Source organism: Pangasianodon hypophthalmus, chromosome 5 (assembly GCF_027358585.1).
Source record: "Pangasianodon hypophthalmus isolate fPanHyp1 chromosome 5, fPanHyp1.pri, whole genome shotgun sequence".
Classification (NCBI taxonomy): Eukaryota; Metazoa; Chordata; class Actinopteri; order Siluriformes; family Pangasiidae; genus Pangasianodon; species Pangasianodon hypophthalmus.
The window spans coordinates 21,840,351-21,857,497 of record NC_069714.1 but is presented as its reverse complement, the minus strand read 5'-3'; the positions used below and the strand labels follow the sequence as shown (position 1 = coordinate 21,857,497).

The window sequence follows — 17,147 nt, the reverse complement described above, 5'->3', positions numbered from 1 at the left end:
TTACCCAAGTGTAGTCAAAGTCAGGCCTGAATGAGATTCTGGTGTCTGACTGCAAAATAATAATAATTAAATAAAAAACATAAAAAGGCCATTTCGAAATTAAAAGAGAAATTTAAACATTTAACCACAATAAATCTGTGACAGGAAGACTTGAATGTATAGGTTTATTTGTAGATATTCCAGTATACATATAATTATGTGCTTATTTATTTCATAGGTTTTTTTTATATTATTGTCAGTAACTGCTTTATCCTTGTCAGGGGTGCAGTAGATCCAAAGCCTAGCCCAGACGCACTGGGCACAAAGCAGGGATACACCCTGAAGGGGTGATAGTCCATTGCAGGACGTCATACACACACCTATATTCACATGCTCATTAACAATTAGAGGCAAATTAGAGCACACAGTCCACCTCCTTGCATGGTTTTGGGAGGTGAGAGGAAACCAGAGAACCCAGAGAAAATTCAAATGGACATGGGAAGAGAATGTGACGCTACACAAGGCCAGTATCCCAAGTTCGGGACTGAAAGAAGGACCCTGGAGCTATAAGGTGGCAATGCTACCCGCTGCACCACCGTGCCACCCTTTATTTCATAGTGCTTGATAGTATTATATAATCATTTTGGTGCTAATGGAGGGATGCTCTGGCTACCTCAATGAATTGCAACAGAAGTTTGACTGATGAAATAGTACACCATGAAATAATACATCATGTAATAGTAGTCCATTTCCCATCTGAAAAATCCAGCTTTGTCTGATAAGCTAAGCACAGGGTGTGCTGGTCAAGCTGGCCATCTTTTCCAGCTGGTAAGTTATTTTCCAGCTTCCTTATCATTTCACTTATTGGCTGACGATGTAGTATAAGTAATAATACTTGTCTCTGATGAAGTGTAAGTAATAATACTGCCAAAACAGTATTCAGAAATGATTGCCTTTCTACCAGCACTTGCCAAAGATGGTTGAGCAGTTTGACAGACTCGACCTGTGTTTCAGACTTTGGATTAGAATAAAAGTAATTAAAAGTCTGCCTTTCAACAAAACTTCCAAGGCAAGCAAATTATTTTATTTGTCTATTTATGTCTATTTTATGCATATTTGTATGCTCCATGGTAAGTAAAGCCACCTAATGCTTTTGTTTCTGTACATTTTATGAGAACAGGCTTTATTTTGAGAAGGGAGAGCTGAAAGATTTTCCTCTTTCCGCCAGAAGGGGGCAGTAGTGTTGTGGGTCATACGGAACAAACCCGCCATTACAACGAAGAAGAAGAAAATGTTGTTGCGCCTTGTTAGCTTTTCGCTGTAGAAAAGGTGTCGCTAATAACATAAATCAGAAACCAATTTTTTGTGGAATCGGTCATTTTGACTGTATATATTGGATTTAACGAAGGAAACGACTACAGCTTTGGATTGTGAAGCGTTCAGTGAGTAAGCCAGCTAACGTCGTTGGCGAGGTAATAGCCAGTTAGCTACCAAGGCTTTATATTAAGCGGATTCCTTATAATTAATCTATAAGGTTAGCCAGCCAGCTGTTGTTTTAGCTTCTCTTTTACTCCGGTGTAAGGTTTATTATGAAAGACGGCAGACGGTTTCTGCTGGGAGATATTCAAAAACTTTATTCCGGATTGCATCCTCGGGGATAAATAATGTTCATGAACTCGGCGAAGGACAGCTTTAAAGGTTTATTTTTCATTATTGAACTTGAAATGTGCTCAAGCCCTATCTATGTAAAGTAACAGGTCATGGAGCATATTGTGAACCAATAGTCTAATAGTGAGCCTGTTTGTTATAGTGTACTTTAGTGTCCAATCCCGATACCTGTTCACATTTATCCAGAATGAATCCAAATAATGTCTTTGGTAGACAGCAAGGTGCTTTCCAGACACCAAGTAATGCCAGTCAGAGTAGTAGCCTGTTCCAGTCACTTTGTCAGCAGAGTACAAGCAGCACGACACCTAACATTGGCTTTGGGCAGAAGTCATCATTTGGCCAGCCTTCGGCTTTTAGTCAACCATCAGTTTTTGCTCAGGGGTCTGCACAAACATCTGTTTTTGGCCAAACGTCATCATTTGGTCAGTCACCCTCTTTCGGCCAAGGTGGTGGGTTAGGACAGTCCTCTTTCTCCACCACTTCTCAAGCACCAACTTTTGGACAACCAGCTTTGGGACAGGCAACACTTGGATTTGGAGCACCTCCACCTTCTACCGGACAGAGTCAGACTCCTGCATTTGGTCAAGTGCAAGCATTTGGCCAGACCTCTGGATTTGGTCAAACTACTGGATTTGGACAAACCACATCTGGATTTGGCATTTCCTCCAGTAACTCGCAACTGCCTAATAATTCCATCAGCACTGGAGGATCTCAGCCTAACTTTGTTCAGCCATCTTTTGGTCAGCCATCGGCCTTTGCTGCTACAAGCTCTGCTGTTAGTGGCCCAAGCAATACACAGACTATTGCCTTTGGGACAAAATTTAGCTTTAAGCCTCCAAATGAAACTGTCTTCAAACCTATTTTCAGTGTGAGTCCAGTACCTCCCAGTGTCCAGCCTGTTCCAGTGTCTGAGCCTTTTGTTTCATCTAAGCCAGTTGCAGGTGGTTCAGATAGCAGCAGTCCTGGTAGCGCTGGTGCCTTGCTTTTCACAAGTGTAAAACCAAGCACTCTGGGTTTCAGTTTCTCCCAACCTGGGGCAGTCCCTTCAGCATCGGTTACAAGTGCTAGCATGTCTCAGACTGCAGGGGGAATGATTGGTGGAAACACTCTCCAGTTCACATTCTCTCAACCTGCCAATCCCTCCAGCAACAGCAGCATCGCCACTGCTGCTCAATCTACCAGCATTTCCAGCAATCCTTCTGCATTTAGCTTCTCTGCAAAAGTTATTCAGCCCCAGACAGCTTTTGGCCAACCTTCATTTGCATTTAGTGGTTCAAAATCTGAAGAGAGCCCAGAAGTGAAAAATGAGGAGAGCTCAGGAGAGGCAGCTTTTGGAAGTCTCGGGAAGGGCATGAAACGGAAAGAAGAGCCCAGTGTCCCAAATGCTAGTCTAGGAAAAAGTTCCAAAGTTGAGGAAGCACAAGGTGAATCTCTAGGCCCTAGACATCCATCCAAGCGGCCCCTTATTAGGAGTCGAGGAGCTACAGGCGGACTGTTTATAAATGCATTGAGTGGCCTAATGAAGGCATCAGTCAACACCACTAAGAAAGAAGAGCGAACCAATGACAGGGCTCCTGGGGAGAGACCAGACCCCCAAATTCCAGATGTGGATGCTCCACTTACCCCACCTAGACCTCAGGCTCCTATAAGACATGTTCTGGAAAAAGAAGAGAACCCTGGTGAGTTTAATCATTTGTTTTGAAATTATATCTGTTGTGTTTAAGCCAAACCTGCAATTTTTTTTTATCTTAATTTGAGATGTGAACTGAACCCTAGTAATGCCACCACTATCTTACCGTATTTAAAATTAGACTGTTTATATCTTTGCAGTTTCTGAACCTGAAGTAGAGACAGGTATCCCATCTCGAAGAGCTGGACGTGGGGAGAGCACTGATAGCCTGGCTAGTCTTTCTCCCTCTGAACTCACTGCCATACAATGCAAGGGAATCCCACCCAACCTCAACCGGAAAGACCTAGTCAAAAAACATTTTGGATACTTTGGGAAAGTGTACAGAGTGTACTGCAGACCTGAAAAGAATCTTGCTATTGTACATTTCCATGATAATGTAAGTTTTTGTAGGAACAAATGTGCTTTAGAGAATATTAATATAGAATATGCATATAACATTTAAGTTTATTATTAGTTTCTAATGCTAGTGTTCACCTCTCTTACAGGCATCTGCAGCAAAGGCAAAAAAGAAGGGGAAGAATTTCCAAGGGAATGAAATCCATATATTTTGGCAAAGAAAGAAACAAAGTGAGTGCATTAACCATGTTTGGTAGCTCAGTTTGTTAATTCATTGATCTCATTACGTGACGAATCCATGACAGTGTCCTTCTTCATTTTCTGAATAGGGTTAGGGTTAGTTCTGTAATTCTGTAATATTCTGTAAAAACATAATTGCAATATTTACCTATTCAGGCTCAGGCACAAAAAGAGAGAAATCTTCAGAAGTCAAGGATGCAGTTAGTGCAGAAGAGGAGTCAAGGCCAGAGGGCTCTCAGCTCACCCCACTGCGAAAACCACTGCCCAGATCTCCTGCTGTCAGCACCTCACTTGTTAAGGGGTAAACACTCAAATGATCTTGTTGTTAGTGTATAGAGTAGGAATACATTTGTGTGTAATTTGTTACCAACAACTTAGTCAAATTAACATGAATATTTTAATGCACTTGCAAAGCTGTATATACAACAGAACTCACCCAGTTTTTTTTAAACAGTTTACTCAGCTTGGCTTAAGTTAAGGTCTTAATACAGTTACTGAAGTATGTTTTGTTCTTTCAGATCTCCTGCCAAGAAGTCCTCTGTAGCTAAAATCCTCCAGTTTGACAGTGACCCTCAACAGGATGTGAGTTCAGAGGGACAGAGTGTAGATCGACCAGTGATCATCATGCCGCCATCCCTTCAGCCTCTGATTGGTCAAATAGCTGAAACAGCAGAGGAAAAGTACCGCCTTCTTGAGCAGAGAGACAAGATTCTTCGCCAGTGTAAATATACATTGTTATTCACCTGCATGCCATTTCAGCTATTTTTGTTTTACATATAACTGGAGAAATTTTTATTTATTTTTTTTTAAAGTGAGACCAAAGAGAACTGACTTGGACATGTCCAAAGTGTTTGTGGGCACGTGTCCGGATATGTGCCCAGAGAAGGAGCGCTACATGAGAGAAACTCGCAACCAGCTCAGCATTTTCGAGCTTGTTCCAGATACAGAAAAGGTTTCTACTGAAATAATTTTTCCAGTAGTGCAATAAAATCCTTAACTCATATTAAATGAAAAAATATTTTTAATCACTTTTATAAGCTTAAATATCTTTATCAACACTGTAATTTCCAGTAGCTAGTTAGTCTATTTGGGTCACCATTTCTGAAACATGGCAGCTCGGAGATCAGTGAGAGACAGCAACATGCCGTAAGAGAGAAGATATAGACAGCTTTTTTTAAATTCCAGCAATTGAAGTGAGTCTGTTCTGCTTTACAGGTTGACCACTGTGCTGCCATTAAAGAATACAGCAGGTCCTCGGCTGACCAGGAGGAGCCTCTCCCTCATGAGCTACGGCCTCTTCCAGTGCTGAGCATGACAATGGACTACTTGGTCACTCAGATAATGGACCAGGGTGAGGGTAACTACCGAGACTGGTACGACTTTGTTTGGAACAGAACCAGAGGAATTCGCAAGGTGTGCTTCATTGCTTCTATATACATACTCTTTGTGGTGGTATTAAAAGCTGACCTATTGGTTTGTGCTTTTATTGGTTTGTGTTACTGTAGACTGTAGACATGTCTATGTCATGTGTCTCCGCAGGATATTACACAGCAGCATCTCTGTGACCCGGTGACTGTGTCTTTAATAGAGAAATGCACTCGCTTCCACATCCACTGTGCCCACCATCTGTGCCAGGAGCCTATGATGTCCTTTGATGCCAAGATTAATAATGAGAACATGACCAAGTGCCTCCAGAGCCTGAAAGAGATGTATCAGGACCTGGCCACCAAGGATGTGTACTGCCCCAATGAGGCAGAGTTCCGCCAGTACAGCGTTCTGCTCAAACTCAACGATGGTGATATTCTTCGGTACGCTTCTAGATAGCAATGAAATATATTGCAGTTAGACCATGGCTTGATGTATGTTTTTCCCCAATATTTGTGCAAATAGCCTTTGGTCATACTTTACGAAGTCCTATGTACCTTGCCAGTGATATGGTGAGGATCACCTTAACCAAATTTATTTTTGTTTTTGTTTTTCCTAAAAGTGAGGTTCAGCAATTTCGCAAAGAGGTCCGGGACTCTGTGGAGGTGAAGTTTGCAGTCCAAGCTTTTGCAGCCCTCAACAGCAACAACTTTGTCAGATTCTTCAAGCTGGTGAAAGCAGCATCTTATCTATCTGGCTGCATTCTCCACAGATACTTTAACCAAGTGAGTGCTGTTTAGGCAAATAAGTATACATTCTATAGCTGAAGCTGTCAAATATTTTGAATATTTTTTTAAATACTATGCTGACAATAAAAGGATAGGAAAAACTGAAGAATTGATTTAATAAACGAACATCCACATGATGCAAAAGTGTATCAAGATTATTGAATTGTGATTGCAGGTCTAAGAAATTCTCAGACTAAATTGTTAACTTGAGTATGGGTGATAAAAGTAAGTGAAAGGTGAAAGGAAATGTTATAAATTAGCATGATATTCCTTTCATTTTTAAAATATTTTATGAACAATGTTTCGGTATATTTTAATTAATTAGAAAAAATCATCACTGGCATCACCACTGAGAAATAGTGTCCAATATTATCCACAAACTCTTATCCATCTTTAGGTTTTTATTCCAGCCAAACATGAACTACACCTAGTAGATGAATAAAGAGCAAGATGAACTGAGTAAACGGGTGAAATCAGGTGTGACTCCTGATAGATTGGGTGAAAACCTGCAGCACCCACCCTTTGCAGATACATTCAGATGCAACTGCTATAGAGGGTGCAAAGTGCCAAGTTTTGTATTGTGACTGAACTAAGACACCATTGTGCACAGCATCAATATGGCCAAAAGAGCAAGCAGTGCTTTTTTTATATCTTGGATACACTTATGTTTAATTTATTGTTATTTTTATTTTATGATGATAGGTAAGGTGTGCTGCACTGAAAGCCTTGAATGTAGCCTACACTGTGGGTTCTCAGAGGTCTACCACTTTCCCTGTGGAGGACTTGGTCCGAATGCTTATGTTTCGCAATGCTTCTGAAGCCGTTGACTTTTTGCAGCTTTATGGGCTTACCGTTACTGATGGGTAAGGTCCTCTATATTCTCAACATTTCCTTTGTTGTCTGGGAAGATTTAGCAAACATTTTACAGTTTAGCATATACCTTCTCTTAGTTTTGAATAGTTTTATGTGAATTTCACTGTACATCATCTCCTAAACCTCCATATACATGTAGTGCAGCAACTGTTAAAGTATTAGACAAATGGCTTTTCTTTGTATAATTTCTCTAGTATGGTTGAGCTGAGCCGTACTGCCTATCAGGAGCCAGATCTACCGATTCCTCTGAAGAGGTCAATTGCCATTGAGAAGAAGAAGATGGTACTGCTTGGGGAGGTTGTGAACGGAGGCCCACTGCCCAACCCGCCACAGCACATGCCAGTCTGCAGCTTTGACTCAAACAATAAATACAGGGGAGATTTAGCTTCCTTGGAGTCATTGCCAGCTGCCATGAAAGGTTGGTTAACCTATCTTGTAGTAGTAATCAATTAGTGATCTTGTAGTAAGTCAAGGCAATTTGTGATAAACTCTGTAAATTGACCCCAAAGAAGCTTTATAAACTATGCTTGACTTATTACTACTAGATATTCAAAATTATCACAGTGAGTGAGAAAATTTTCATAGACACCATATAATACACTATGTTAGAAAATATACTTTTTTTTTAATCGGAAACCCAACCATCTGTCTATGGTGCCCTGTTCCCTACAAATACATAGTGCACAACGAGTATTCTGGATGCTCTAGGATACATAATTTGGATGCTAACCTATTGCCAGACATTTAATGAGCACATTAGATGTTCTCCATCTTTTTGCACATGACTAATGAAAGACAAAACTCTCAAAATTGTATATTATATAGTGAAAACAGTGTGGGTTCAGATACATGTTGAGTCTACAGTCATGTGAGTGTAAAGAGGGGGTTAATTATCTTCTCTCATATTCGGCAGTGAAACCCCTGGTTGAACTGGACCCAAGGCCTCAGCTCAAACCCAAATTGCTGGCTGAGCCAAGGCTGTTTATGGAGCCCCCTGCAGTGGTGGAGCTGGCCCAGCATGAAGACACACAGGAGACTGGAGAGTCCTCACAACATATTGTACCAGTGCTCCCAGTAAACCCCCAGCTCATGTTCCAGCCCATTGCTCAGCCCCTAGCTCAGCCCCTAGCTCAGCCCCAGCCTGTCAGACCCCCATCTCCAAAGAGAGAACCAGCCTACTCAGACCAGGTGAGGTCAGGGGATGAAGTTTCCTTTACATTTTTGACCTTTTTAACCAATGACTTTTAAAAATGATGCATATGTAAATAGTTATCAGCGTCATTCTGTGCTCCCTACAGGATTTAATGGCCGAAGTGGAGTCTGTGGTGGAGGAGACTCTGGCGGATGAAGTCTTAAACATAGCTAAAGCTGGGGCTCAGTATGTCTCTGCAGCGCTGAGGTAGGTACATTTTTAGCCACTGCTTTAGAAAGTGTCTAGAATACATTTCAGTCATAATAAAAGATCAGAATGGCATGTGACTTTGGATTTATTTGCAGTATTGATACTTGATTGACAATGAGTTATTTTAATCTAATGTGCATATTTGATTAGACAGATTTTAATATTGCAACATGTTAGTACACTTTCACATCCTTTCACTTGTCGACAGTGTGAGTGAGAGTGAGCTACAGACAATGGTCAGTGAAGTTGTGGCTCAGATGCTAAGAGAAGTGTCTACGTTAGAGATCACTGCTGAGAAGGAGCGAATCGCTGAGGAGAAACGCAAGCTAGAGGAAGACAGGTGTGTGTATTGCATCATTCTCTTTGATTGTTTTCGAATTATGATTTTGAAGTTCTAATGGAATTGAATTTGTAAGTAACACAACTCCTAAGCATGGCAGTGTCATAAGCTTAACATATTGACATGCTCCAAGGACCATTTAGATTCCCATCATGCATACAGATTTTATTGATGCCACCTAGCACATTCTACTTGCCAGCTTCTGTAACTTTTGTGTTTTTATTCCAGGCGGAGAAAGGAACGAGAGGCCTTACTGGACAAGCTGAGCTCAGAGCTTTGTGCTGAAATCAGTGAGGAGGTCCTTACCCAGTGCACCAGGGAAATGGCTGATGTGGAGATAAAGTTAGTCTTAAGCATTTGGATTGGGTCAACCATATTAATTTGCTATTAGATAAAGGAATTGAAAGTATTTTGCTCTTCAAACTGGTATATGGCTAAAAGTTTGTTGACACCTGATCATCATACCCATATGTGGTTCTTCTCCAAAGTGTTGCCACAAAGTTGGAAGCACACAATTTTATACGATGTCTTTGTATGCTGTAGCATTAAAATTTCCCTTCACTGGATCTAAGAAGCCCAAACCTGTTCCAGCCTTACAATGCCCCTGTGCACAAAGCAAGGTTCATGAAGACATGGTTTGCCAAGGTTGGTGTGAAAGAACTCAAGTGGCCTGTACAGAGCCCTGACCCCACTGAACCCCACTGAACACCTTTGGGATGAACTGGAATGCGGACTGCACCCCAGGCCTCCTCGCCCGACATCAGTGCCCAACCTCACTAATGCTCTTGTGGCTGAGTGGGCAAATCCCCTGAACCACACTCCAAAATCTAGTATAAAGCCTTCCCAGAAGTGTGGAGGCTATAATAACAGCAAAGGGGAACTAAATCTGGAATTGGATGTTCAACAAGCACCTTGTGGATGTGATGGTCAGGTGTCCACAAACTTTTGGCCATATAGTCTACTTTTCTTTGCCTGACATTTGTTAATGTAATATACAAATAACACATTATATACTAATAATAATAATACATTTTTGGGCACATATTGAATAAATGTCATTTCCACAGACTTGCACTGGAGGAGAAGGCTGCACGTGTGACTCAGTGCACAGAGGAGGTGTGTAACAGCTTAGTGGAGGAGACATTGGATATGGAGATTGTCTGCCTGGCCAGAGAGGTGTTGGATGCACAAACACGGCAGATACACAAGTTCATTAAGAGGTGCATAACGTTATACTGATGCATCAGTCAATATGTGTTGAGATATTATCTTGTATAAAGAAAGTTAACGCAATTTTTTGTGTGTGGTTCTGCATGTGTGTAGGTGGCGTGATGTGGTAGCAGTACGTAGACAGTTGAAGAGGCAGATGCGTGGATTCCCTGCAGCTCCATGTTGTGTTGACCCTCGTTTCAAGCTGAAGGCTTTGGTCCCGAGTGCTCCATCCTTCCCATCTATCGACACACTTGCTCGAGGCCTCATCAACCTGGGCAATGCTGGGAACATGGTCGTGTCCTGCACAAGGTGATTTTACCATTTCTATCATGGTGCACATTTTTATGCATGCTAATGTTTATGACTTCTTGCAGCTGTTAACTGCATTTGATTCTATATAATGGCAGGTTACTAAAAACAAGGAATGACACCATCCGCCAGATGCGAAAAGACTACTATTACAGTTTGTTATTAAGGTGAGAAGCTGTGATATGGCTGGTGTATCTAAGAAAATAGTGTACAGTTTAATGCTAATCAGATTGAATAATAATGTGCCTTTTTTTTTTTTTTTTTCCTCCTTTTTTTTCTCCTTTTCCAATTTATTCCTTCAGTGAGCGTGTGTGGTCTCCTCTCGACCTGCCCACTCTGGTGGCTGAAAGCACCCCTAATCCACCTGACAGAATCTTCTGGAAAGCCACTCTTCTGCTTCCCAGTGACCAGGACAGTAACATGAGCAGGTAAGAGAGACTATATAGCAGCTCTTGAGCCCTTGGCCTTTTTTTTCAAAGCACACCGTAGAAAAATGTTTAAAATGCTTTTGTTCTTTATTGATTTTCCTTTAGTACACTGACCAAATGGCTTGAAGTTAAACTAGGTGGTGGAGAGAGGATGGAGGAGAGCATGACGGAGTCAGAAGGGAAGCTCAAAACTCTGGTCATCAGTAACAGCTTGAGAGATATTGGACCAAAGACCCACAAAGTTCACCTCTGCATAAAGGTGAGACCCTCAAATGGGCAAAACCAGTGCTCAGTGTTCCCACTGATATTACTCTGTGATCTAAACACCAACAAAAACTGCTGAATGCTAATGTATCTTGGTTTGTCTGCTTTTTTTAGTTTGTAAAAACTAGTAATAGGCACAAGCAGTCAACTAATTAATTACTTATGTAACCACTTTATCAAATGTATATATGTAAATATTGTGCTTGGATTTTCCAAATTGATTTTCTTCTTTTCTTCTGTTACAATGGGAATCCACAGTGCAGCATAGCTGCTTGTATACCATGGTGCTAAATTTCTGTTAAACTAATATTAAACTTCTTTTCGTTGATGAAAAGGAGCAAGCTGATGCAAAGGAAGCCATTTGTGGCAATATTTTAATATTATTGTAACTGGAGAGAATGCAGAGTCATTCATGATTCAAAAATAGTTTGCACTATAAATGACTTTTTCCGTTCACAACTGGGCTTGAGATGGAAAGGAAAAACAGTCAGCATGCTTGCTTATCTGGAAAAAACTTGTAATCCATTAAAAAGCTTAAAAATTTTGATTATTGAATGAGCATGTTAGCTCCAGACTACTTTTGCCAAAACTGCATAATACAGTGCATGCACCAGGTGCATCAAATTGCACTTTATTATCATTATTATTATTATTATTCTAGCTTAAAAATGAAAATGTCTCTGCAGGTGAGCCACGGGCCTCTGAGCGAGGAGGGGCAGAGCCACCTGGAGGAACAGAATGAGCTCCTAGGTACCAGCTCCCTGCTGATGCTACTGCCCCCTCTGCCCTGCACTGGGCTGGATGATGAGGACGTACCTCTGCTCTCTGCCCTCCTCCAGCTGAAGCAGGTTCAGCAGGCCAGTGGCTGGCACGCCGCACTGCCCCTGGCACTGCTCATACCTGACCAACTTGAAGGAGCAGTTAATGACCAGAAGTTAGAAGAAGGTATACAACGGCACAAGTTGAAATAGAATTGCCTCATTCTATGATCTTGTGACTCTTTATCATTTCTAAAGATTTTTGATTAATTTAAAATGGAGTCATCTTCACTTTCATTCTGCAGTCCTTAAGCTGAAGACATTAGTTCAAGATGGGCTTATTTCAGAATACATCTTTATCCATATCTCAGGGAGCGTCACTGATCTGCAAGGATCCAAACAGGTCAGTGTCTATCATGCTACTCAATCTCATCAGTTTTACACATTCACAACAAAAATCAAAATAGTTTTGTAGCATCAAAACTAAAGCCTGAATTATTACAAATGTTACAAATGTTACAATGGATAAATTCCAGAAAAAATGCTTGATTTTTGTTAGATTGCTGAAGCTGTGCGATGGCTGATTGCCCACTCTCCAGCCTCTACAGTCCTCTCCTCGCAGCCTCTGCTGCAGTTTGTAGAAGGAGGGCTGTGTCGCGAGTTTCACAGCAGGTTCCTTCATGACAAGCAGGAGAGGGCACGAGCAGCTCTGCCATGCCAGGAGCCGGAGGTAGTCATCCAACTCTATAACAGTGTGCTGGCCTATCTGGCAGATGTGGTCAGCTCTGAGAGGCTTGTTGGAATCTCCTGGCCCCCACCTGAATTCTCTTTACCTGAGAACAGAGAGCTGGTACCACATCTGGATTGGAATTCCCCACAGCACCTGGCCTGGCTGAAAAGAGCGATCTTCAGTCTGCAGATTCCTGAGTGGGAATGGCCTCCTCAAAATGGTATGTCTGTTAAAATGATTAAAAAATTGCAGTCAAAAAGATTTTTGTGCCTTGGGTGTTTGTAGAATGTCCACATGTACACTATATTACCAAAAGTATTCGGTCACCTGCCTTTACTCACATATGAACTTAAGTGCCATCCCATTCCTAACCCATAGGGTTCAATATGATGTCGGTCCACCTTTTGCAGCTATTACAGCTTCAACTCTTCTGGGAAGGCTGTCCACAAGGTTGAGGAGTGTGTTTATAGGAATTTTTGACCATTCTTCCAAAACCGCATTGGTGAGGTCACACACTGATGTTGGTCGAGAAGGCCTGGCTCTCAGTCTCCACTCTAATTCATCCCAAAGGTGTTCTGTCGGGTTCAGGTCAGGACTCTGTGCAGGCCAGTCAAGTTCATCCACACCAGACTCTGTCATCCATGTCTTTATGGACCTTGCTTTGTGCACTGGTGCACAGTCATGTTGGAAGAGGAAGGGGCCCGCTCCAAACTGTTCCCACAAGGTTGGGAGCATGGAATTGTCCAAAATGTTTTGGTATCCTGAAGCATTCAAAGTTCCTTTCACTGGAACTAAGGGGCCAAGCCCAACTCCTGAAAAACAACCCCACACCATAATTCCTCCTCCACCAAATTTCACACTCGGCACAATGCAGTCCGAAATGTACCGTTCTCCTGGCAACCTCCAAACCCAGACTCGTCCATCAGATTGCCAGATGGAAAAGCGTGATTCATCACTCCAGAGAACGCGTCTCCACTGCTCTAGAGTCCAGTGGCAGAGTGCTTTACACCACTGCATCCGACGCTTTGCATTGCACTTGGTGATGTGTGGCTTGGATGCAGCTGCTCGGCCATGGAAACCCATTCCATGAAGCTCTCTGCGTACTGTACTTGGGCTAATCTGAAGGTCACATGAAGTTTGGAGCTCTGTAGCAATTGACTGTGAAGAAAGTCGACGACCTCTTTGCACTATGCGCTTCAGCATCCGCTGACCCCTCTCCGTCAGTTTACGTGGCCTACCACTTCGTGGCTGAGTTGCTGTTGTTCCCAAACTCTTCCATTTTGTTATGATAAAGCTGACAGTTGACTGTGGAATATTTAGGAGCGAGGAAATTTCACGACTGGATTTGTTGCACAGGTGGCATCCTATGACAGTTCCACGCTGGAATTCACTGAGCTCCTGAGAGCAGCCCATTCTTTCACAAATGTTTGTAAAAACAGTCTGCATGCCTAAGTGCTTGATTTTATACACCTGTGGCCAGGCCAAGTGATTAGGACACCTGAGTCTGATCCTTTGGATGGGTGACCGAATACTTTTGGTAATATAGTGTATGCCTTGGTCACTGTGAGCACAATATTGTATCTTCTCTGTATAGTGTGTTCTTTGGTATGTAAAAATACATTTTAAAATAATAAACAATACTGTATAACAAATATTTCTCATCCATCAGCTCCATGGCCCCATTTGTGTACATCCATATTTGAGTACGTGTCCCAGATCCCCAGCTCTGCCCAAAGCCAGCCCCTCCTCATGTCACATCTGGAGCACCTGCTAGCAAGAGTACGCTCTCAACACCTGCAGCGAGGCTATGATAGGCCTTCCTTTAATCACATACCCTGGGATGACATTTTGATCCTCTGCATAGAGCATCGACTGAAAGACTGGCACTTAGCGGAGAGTCCAGTAGCAGCAGGTGAGGACCCTGAGTAACGTGCACTGTAATGTGATTTAAAAATAGCCATACAAAATGATCTCTGAATTTTAGCTTTACATTTTCAGAACTGTTTTCTTTTATACCTGTTTATTCTGTATCTCTGTCTGTTGTAGATGCCTTCACTGACAAAGGAGAGATTTTGGTGTACTATTACAAAGAGCAGCTTAAAGATTTTCTTCCTCCGGAGAGTTGGGTAGCAGCAGTGAGACGCACTCATACAGAGAAACAGCAGAACACAGAAAGGTGAGTATCTGAGAGTGGGGAAGCACAGAATTCCTTGCTCCAGCTTCCATAACAATGCATTGAAATCCCACACTTCTACATTCTATATGCTGGAAACTTAATTTAAAATTATAATATTTAAAGATGTCATGACTTTGTAGTCTGTAGCTGCTACTTCTAAGTAATCAGAATAAAGAAAGATATACAGCTTATGTGCTTTATTGTAAACACAGCTGGGCCAACACTGATTGTCCCTTTCCTTCTTGTTTCATGGACATTGTTATACATTTTGATATTAGTTTTCTTTTTAAGATTTTTTTAAACCTCATTTTCTTCCACAATTTGGTCAACTGTCAATTCCCACCCATTAGCCAGCTCTCCCCTACCCAACTACCATACGGGGAGAGTGAAGACACATGAGACCAGCCTACTGCCACTTTTTGAACATGGCTAGTGTAGCTGTGATTGGCATGGGATTCAGACTAAAGATCTCCCGGCAAGAGGGCAAATGCTTTTCTGTTGCGCCACTCAGAAGTGATAGTGATGGCGAAGTGACTTGTGGCCAAGTATGGTGGCCTATACTCGGAATTTGTGCTCTGCATTTAACCCATCCAAGTGCGCGCGCACACACACACTCACACACGCAGCATTGGGCAGCCTTTTTTGCTGCGGCGCCCGGGGAGCAGTTGGGGGTTCGGTGCCTTGCTCAAGGGTCTCACCTCAGTCGTGGTATTGAGGGCGGGAGAGGGCGCTGGTCATTCACTCCCCCCACCTACAATCCCAGACCTGAGACTCGAACCCACGACCTTCAGGTTCACCTTCGGGTTACGAGTCCGAGCCTCTAACCATTAGGCCATGACTGCCCCCACAGTTTGGTGTTAGTTTTCTTTATAACAATTTAAGCACACTGGTGAGCTGGTAGATTGTGGATTGGACAGATAGTCATGTTATGCTTACACAATGCATTCAGTGTTCTTTCTAGGTACTGCATTGAGCAGTATGTTTTTATTAAGATCACATAGGCTGAATGAAACTGGCCGTATTGGCCCATGTTTCACACGTGCTTTACATTCTGCAATATACAGTTGACATAAATCACTTTCAAAAAACTCCAATTATGTTTTCTCCCAGGTCAGATCCGAGCTCCGCACTCCCGCTGACCCCAGCAGCACGGTTTCCCAGACAGAGACTGTTCCAGAGTCAGATAGAGACAGGGGATAAGCCTTCTGTTTTGGACATCTCCCACACTCCTTCACCTCAGGAGCTGCTGCCTCAGCGACTGCTCTCCAGCATTCATCAGGAAAAGGCTCAAAGTCAGAGGTTAGTCATTTAAAGTCTTAAGAGTTTTTCTAGATAAATTACATGGAAATTGCCTGAGGATACTTCTGCAAAGGATTTTATCAACAGTTCACTTAAGACCTGCATTTGGTGAGCCTGGAAATAGGTGATGTTCAACATCTGAGTAAAAGTGGTGAAATTACTGTTGTATGTTCAGGTTTGAAGAACAGCTGCAGCGTTGGTTAGCGTTGGATCCTCTGGACTCAGTTTCCATACCTCTGTTTGTGCCTTCCACACTGCTATCCATGCCTGAAATTCTTGTTCCCAAACAGCGCCACAGTGCATCTGCTGCCTGCATCACACAGGTGCTTAACTTATATTTTCCTTTCTTATTATTGCCCTTATTGCATATGTGCATCTTCTTTTTTAGTTTTAGTAGCTACAAATCAATACAAGATGTCCTTGAAGATAATTTTGGACCAGTCTTCTGTGTACTATGATCAAGTCCAACACAGACTAAAATTCCTTGCATAATTGGTGCCACTGACATTATGAACCATGCATATTAAAAAGAAAACACTTTCTTGTAGCCACTATTGTGTTAGCACCCATTTATTTTGTGTTGTATTGCCACACATTACCACCTAGCACAGTATTCAAGTTATTTTTACATAGACTTAATCTCTCTACATTTGTTTCAGGAACCCAAAACAGAAGACCCTGTTGAGGTGCCAAACACTTACAGAAGAAAGGGACCTGTGTCTCTAACACAGCAGCTGAAAGAGCTTGATAGACTGGTATTAGCAAATCGAGAGGAGGAGCTGGCATGCAGTCTCAAGCTAAACAGCCTACTGGAGATTATAGAAGACTGAGCAATGCTGTCCTGCTACTGTTATAACTGTGTTTCTGCATGATTGGTTAATATTTGTTGTACAGTATGTTGATAACCCGTTGTGACCTTATAAGGTTCTCTCTGGGGTAAGAATGAATGAGGATCCATATAATACTCTAGTACCTTATAATACTATGGTCACGACATATTTGGTAAATGACAGATTTTATCCCTTTTCTTTCATTTATAAATATGCTGTATTTTTTGATTTTTAAACACTGTTACTTTTGTTAAGCTCAAGAAATCGCTAATAAAAGAATCCATCTAAAACATCTTGAATTTTTTTTTTCCTCACAGTAATGTTCCTGCTATATTTCTGTATAAACATTTATGTGAATCTTGGATATTTTTGTGTGCCGGTATGTAAAATTATTTGCTATGATTAATAAATCATGTTGAGAGAGTGAGAATTTTTTTTTTTTTTTGCATTTGAGTATGTT

General features: G+C 41.9%; 1 protein-coding gene across 1 annotated transcript; it reads left to right on the top strand.

The window, feature by feature from the left end:
* The first annotated feature begins 85 nt into the window (after positions 1–85).
* Positions 86–16,977, top strand: mcm3ap (minichromosome maintenance complex component 3 associated protein). The gene is made up of 28 exons (XM_026912513.3): positions 86–3,326; positions 3,478–3,713; positions 3,823–3,904; positions 4,070–4,214; positions 4,432–4,634; positions 4,726–4,865; positions 5,129–5,326; positions 5,453–5,721; positions 5,901–6,063; positions 6,769–6,929; positions 7,134–7,357; positions 7,853–8,127; positions 8,238–8,338; positions 8,550–8,681; positions 8,910–9,023; positions 9,749–9,901; positions 10,005–10,202; positions 10,301–10,369; positions 10,505–10,630; positions 10,736–10,889; positions 11,581–11,839; positions 11,958–12,055; positions 12,212–12,602; positions 14,052–14,294; positions 14,429–14,558; positions 15,669–15,857; positions 16,033–16,180; positions 16,517–16,977. Exons 1-28 carry the CDS (start codon positions 1,835–1,837, stop codon positions 16,685–16,687), a joined length of 6,264 nt encoding a protein of 2,087 aa, XP_026768314.3. The 5' UTR covers positions 86–1,834; the 3' UTR covers positions 16,688–16,977.
* The last annotated feature ends 170 nt before the right edge of the window (positions 16,978–17,147 follow it).